Source organism: Chondrus crispus, genomic scaffold (genome assembly GCF_000350225.1).
Source record: "Chondrus crispus Stackhouse genomic scaffold, scaffold_21, whole genome shotgun sequence".
NCBI classification, from domain to species: Eukaryota; Rhodophyta; class Florideophyceae; order Gigartinales; family Gigartinaceae; genus Chondrus; species Chondrus crispus.
The window spans coordinates 114,748-120,192 of NW_005179101.1; the positions used below are offsets into that span (position 1 = coordinate 114,748).

At 57.0% G+C, this 5,445-nt stretch overlaps 3 protein-coding genes; 2 read left to right on the top strand and 1 right to left on the bottom strand.

Annotated features, from left to right (window-relative positions):
* CHC_T00009562001 (Translation initiation factor eIF2, subunit beta) overlaps window positions 1–1,072 on the top strand; it is a 1,708-nt gene extending 636 nt beyond the window's left edge. The window contains 2 exon segments of the mRNA XM_005715652.1: window positions 1–930; window positions 931–1,072. The exon segment at window positions 1–930 is cut by the window's left edge and continues 636 nt beyond it. Of these exon segments, the coding sequence (XP_005715709.1) occupies window positions 1–930 (930 nt within the window). The 3' untranslated portion in view covers window positions 931–1,072.
* Window positions 1,073–1,428: 356 nt separating this feature from the next.
* CHC_T00004020001 (hypothetical protein) lies at window positions 1,429–1,656 on the top strand. The gene has a single exon (XM_005715653.1). It carries the CDS (start codon window positions 1,429–1,431, stop codon window positions 1,654–1,656), a length of 228 nt encoding a protein of 75 aa, XP_005715710.1.
* A 1,441-nt stretch (window positions 1,657–3,097) lies between these two features.
* Window positions 3,098–4,248, bottom strand: CHC_T00009209001 (Putative carnitine/acylcarnitine translocase). XM_005715654.1 is given in 4 exon segments: window positions 3,098–3,433; window positions 3,434–3,666; window positions 3,778–4,246; window positions 4,247–4,248. Coding segments are annotated over 2 exon segments (702 nt in total), but the record flags the coding sequence as incomplete, so codon positions are not given.
* Between the last annotated feature and the right edge of the window lie 1,197 nt (window positions 4,249–5,445).

Genomic DNA, 5,445 nt, shown 5'->3' on the forward strand with positions numbered 1-5,445 from the left:
GACTTCCCCTCGTCCCCTCGTCCCCTCGTTGCCTCGTCCCCACTGCGGCGCGCGCAAACCCGTTCACAGCCACACGCATCCCCATCCATGACGGGCGACACGGCGCCACCGCCGCCCGCCGCGGCGGAAGAAGTCCCGCCGCCGACGTTTGATCTCTCCAAGAAGAAGAAGAAGAAGAAGCCGAAATCCTCCGACGCCCCTGCCGCAGAGCTCTCCGATTCGCTGGCCATGCTGGGCCTGGACCCCTCCGACGCGGGACCCGTGGAGGAGGAGCCCGTCGACTTTGCGCTGCCGGACTTCGCGGGCAGCAAGAAGAAGAAGAAGAAGAAGAAGGCCTTCTTCGACGACGATCTCGACGCTGACGGCGCCGTCATATCCCGCGATGCGGACGGCGTCCGCACCTCGCGTCGGGAGGTCGCCCCGCAGCCCTGGGATGGCGACGATCGCGACTACACTTACTCCGAGCTTATCAACCGCGCTTTCCAATTCCTGCACGGCAAGAACCCCTCGTTGGCCACTGCTGGGTCCAAGAAGAAGAAGATTTCGCTACAACTGCCTCAGGTCGCCAGGGAGGGCACCAAGAAGACCGTCTTTATTAACTTTGGAAGCATTTGTAAGAGCATCCATCGCCAACAGGATCATCTGCTGCAGTACATGAGCGCAGAGTTAGGAACCACAGGTAATATCCAGATTGGTGGAGGCCTGGTCATGAAGGGCAGGTTTGGCGCGGAGGGTATTGCGAATGTGCTCAAGAGGTACATGGTCGAGTACGTTATTTGTACCAGTTGCATATCGCCTGATACAGTGCTCATGAGGGATGCCAACACTAGGTTATATTTCGTATCGTGCGAGAGTTGCGGCGCAAAGAGATCTGTAGCAGCCATTAGACAAGGCTTCATGGCGCGTGTTGAGCGCCGCAAGAAGAAGTAAACTTGCCGCCGAACTTCGACTTGCACGTCGAGAGCCTATATATTCCTTCTCACTATTGGCACTGCCTGCTATGTCTACTTTCCAAAACTTCGGCTCATCTACCTATTTCGCCTGTATGTTAAAGATCAAAACTGCATTTTCTGAGGTTTCGACGAGGGCTTGACAGGCCAGATGTCTCCCCATTTTGCCTTGCGCGCCTGGGTGTAGTGCCCTGCAATCGCATTTTTCTTTGAAACAACCCGTCGCTCCAACTCGCCGTTGACCGTACATGCGTCCAACACTACATGCTTGCCCTTCATCAGCGGAGGTCTAACCAATCTTCCCCACAGAGCTTCTTGCTCATCCCGCGAAAGCTTCTCCTCCTCGCCCCTCCCCGTCTTCTGGATCGCAACGTACGAGAAATACTCGTCCTCATACCCCGTCGCCAACGGGCGATGCCTCCTCAAAAACCCTGGCCGATTGAACCGCTGCTGAAAGCGACATACGCGATGCCGAGTGATGCTACCCTCCAATGGACACGCCTTCGAATGCATGCACGGCGCAATCACATTCGCGCCATGGCCCTCCTTACTTCCAGACTCGCCATCCCCCACTCTCCCCGCGAGCCCAAGGATAACTCTCCTCGCAAACGACACCGTCTCAAACCCTGCCGCCGTGCCATCTTCCACAAGGACAAAGATGCCTCCTTCCTTCGTCCTCTTCCATAGCTCCTTAATCTTGCGCTGAAGCCTCTTTTCCGCCGTCTTCTCCCTCTCTTCCTTGGGCACGGGGATCTTCTCCTCCCCCTCCCCAAGCCGCGCAGGCTCTGACATAGTCTCCCGAACGACTTCGTTCAACACATAGCTCGCCAAGACAATGTCCCACTCCGTGGCCGCGCTTTTCAAATCGGCCAGTTCCGCCGCATGTGACAAACTGACGCGCCCATTCACATACCCGTCCGCCTTCAAAACCTCTCTGGACATATTCTTCATCGCTGACGAGCGATCTACAAGCGCAGCCTCATCAATAAAGGCTTTCCCCAAAGCCAACCCCTCCCCCTTCTCCTCCTTCTCCCCCTCCCGCTCCTCCCGACTGTCTCCCTCTCTCAAATATGCCGCCAAATTCACAAACGGGCTGTCATTAAAAACCCTGGCCACAGCCAAAGTGCCGACGCCCACGCCCGCTCCAAAGTCGAGCACGCTCTTCGGCTCGAAGCGTTCCCCCAAGCAGCGTCTGACCTCGGCCATGACGTAGACGCTTGCAGCCAGGGTTCCGGGGGCCCTCGAGATAGCGTGGGCCAGGGCGGCGTTGTCGTCGTAGGCGGGCGGGGGCGCGACGACCGGGGCGCCGCGCAGCGGCTTGCGGCGCTCGTGCGCGGCCTCGCGCGCGACGAGACGGTCCATGGGCTTGGTGGACTTGCGCAGATGGCGCGGCGTGAGCCTGGAGGCGACCAGGAGCTTCGACATGGAGGCCTGGACGGAGGCCGGGAGCGCGACGGTTTCGAGCGGCAGCAAGGGCGAGCCCAGGACGCCGCGCTGCCAGTGTGCTGGAAAGAGGCCATCTTGGAGGGAGCGGGCGAGGGCGCGGTGTCGGCGGTCGGGGCGCGAGCGGGCGTGGCGCTCGCGCGGCGGTGCGGGTACGGCGCGCGCAGGCCTTTTAGAGCGCGGGTGAGAGTGGGGGGGCGGGACATGACGGGGGAGGGGTGGTGGGGTGGGGTAGGGTGGGCTGCGGGATGGCGATGGGCGGGTGGCGGTCTGGTGAGGGAATGGGTCAAATTAGGTTGAAAGAGAGGGCAGTCTGGACGTCTGGACGGCAACGAGTACCCTTGGTACACAGTGTTGTACGGTATTTGGAGTGTTGCGGATTGATACGATAGGCAATGGCAGCACGGCGGTCGGATCAAGCGGGAGGCAGCGGCACAGGGCTGGTGTGGTGGATCAATTAAATGCACCAAAGCAGGGCCCGTTTTTGGCAATTTTTCGACGCATGTGCCCATCCTACCGTACAGTACCTTCGTACCGTACAGTTCACAACAGCTCAGTTGTTGACGTGGTTGCGAAACTCTCATCGTCATGCTGTACACTTCTATACTTTTACGTTTTGAAAGAGAAGAACCTGATAGATCCCATCTATCAGGCTCTTCTCTTTCAAAACAAGTGTCTGTCGAGTGTCTGTCGTAAATTTGCAGCCCTGAAATGCTTTCCAGTTTGCAACATGTGCAACTGACTCTTGTCAACACTGGTTTTATCCCACCTAGCAAAATTCCGGTACAGTACAAAGCGTGGCGTCGTGCACAGTGAAAGGATGCAGAACGGTCGGCTCTGAAACCAGAAACCAACTCACCCCGTCCTTTCGCGACTGTTACATCAACACACAAACAAAACAAACACTACACCCGGATCCCCCGCGTGAGCCATCACACCAAAAATGTCCAAAGTCAAAATCCCCTCCCACAACAAGACAACAAGCACTCCGCGCAACTACACTCACTTATTGTACATACAAAATCGTTGCGCGCTTCGTCCTAAGAGTGGCCTAATAATTGCAGCGTCCACTGATAAATCAGGAACGTGACGGCGTTAGCCGGGACCGCCCTAGCCAGACAAGGACCGATGCCCTTGTACAAGCCGCCGACGCCTTCCGCCTTGACAGTCTTTCGCATGCAATCCAGCAACCCACGATACCGCGGGTTGGTTTCGCTGTCCGTCTGGATGAGCGTTTTCGCAAAATCGATTGGGTAACACGGCATCCAGAAGGCTACACAAACGACGACAAAAACAATAAGACAAAAACAATAAGTAAGTTAGAAAGATGTGATTTCGGCGGCACGGCTCCCGGGGGGAATTCTGCTCTCAAGTGCAAACGTACCTAAACCAGCCATTCCACCCGCAAACATAAGCTGCGAGGCGGAGAGATCCTTCGTAGCCTGCCCCGGGCTACACAAAGCCCTCATAGTAGCATTGTAAGTCATGAACATGAGAGCATTCCCCGGCATCTCCCTGACCATAGTAGCGCCCATACCCGTGAACAAGCCTCCCATACCCCTGTTAGCAACGACCTGCCTTGTACAATCGATAGCACCATTAAAGGCGCCCGGCTGTGCCTGCAAGCGGCACTTAACCAGCTCTGTGGGGCATGCAACAAAGCTAACGGCAGCGCCAGCGCCGGCGCCGGCCAGGCCGATCTGGGCGATGGAGAGGTCGTCGTCCGGGCGGCCCTTGCCGACGACCTTGCGCATGGTGGAGTTTGCGGCGAACAGGGTGGCGTTGAAGACGGCGACGAACGGCAGCGGGGCCTGGATGCCCGCGTACAGGCCGGCGGCGCCCTCGCGCGAGACGACCTTGCCGCAAGGGCAAGTAAAGCCATTCAACCGCGAGGATCTCAATCTCCCCCTGTCGACTGGAAGAGGTTGTTAGTGGGAGACACAGAGGAAGAAAATGGCATTTTCTTTTGGGAATGCTTGGGTAGCACCACTAGGACTGTCGCCCAGCCGTATCTTGCCGAGCCATTTGATGTCCAACATTACAAGGGAGTGTTCGGCGGAAATTCAGCCGGTGACATCACTCTGGCATGCCAACCTGTTTGGTCCAAGGTAAAGGCGGCTTCTCCTGCTGGTGTGGTTGCAACAGCTCAGGAATGGCGACGGCACATCTCTCCTCGAATTGCAGCTACCCACTCAATTATCCAGCCCAGTTTCACTGCGACTGTTCCCGTCCTCGTCGAACAATCTGATTCGCACTCGCCCTCGCGCTCAGTAGTCTCGACAATACGCCTTGTTCAGTTCCAAGGCCGTCTGAAACTTGAGCAGTTGCGCGCAATCAAAAACCTCCTTTTATCCTCGGGTTTTTCAACGCACTTATCTTTCACGATTTTGAGACCCTGGTTCACGCATAAAACGGCAACATCTGTCAACAATCGTAGAAAGACCTGCGTACAAGCAGCTCTACAGCGACGTGCTAAGTTTGCATAGCATCACATACCTGGGCTTCCGTTCGCAGTTTGTCCAGGTCAGGCGTGTAAATCACCAGGACGAATTAACTTCTAACTTCGTCGGCCTTGTCGAGGCCCTCGGCCTCTATGCGTGCCTTTCGCGCGCGCTCCTTGCGCTGCTCGGGGGATTCAGACGACTCGGAGGATTCGGGGATGTGAGGGAGCTGGGATGGGAGGGGGGTCTGCTCCTCCTTTGCGACGCAGATGGGGTGGCGCCGCACGAAGGCGCGATGCAGGCGCCGGAGTCATCGTTATTGATCTGCTCATCGTTTGCGTACAGATGTTGGCGGAGAAAAGTTTGCCTGGAGACAAAAGTTGTAGTACAGCTCTGTTCCTTCGCTTTTTGTGTGGACAAAAGTATTGCGTTCACCGTAGATTGCTCCGACGCCGCTTTGTGGAAGGCGAGATAGGAAAAAATCCTAGTCAATCAAAATTGATGGGCTTGCGCATCACGCAAATTTAGTACCGCTGGAGGGTACTTGTAGTTGAGCCCGTGCCGCACACTCCTCCCGGCTCCCCGCCCGTGCCGACCTTCCACCTTCCACC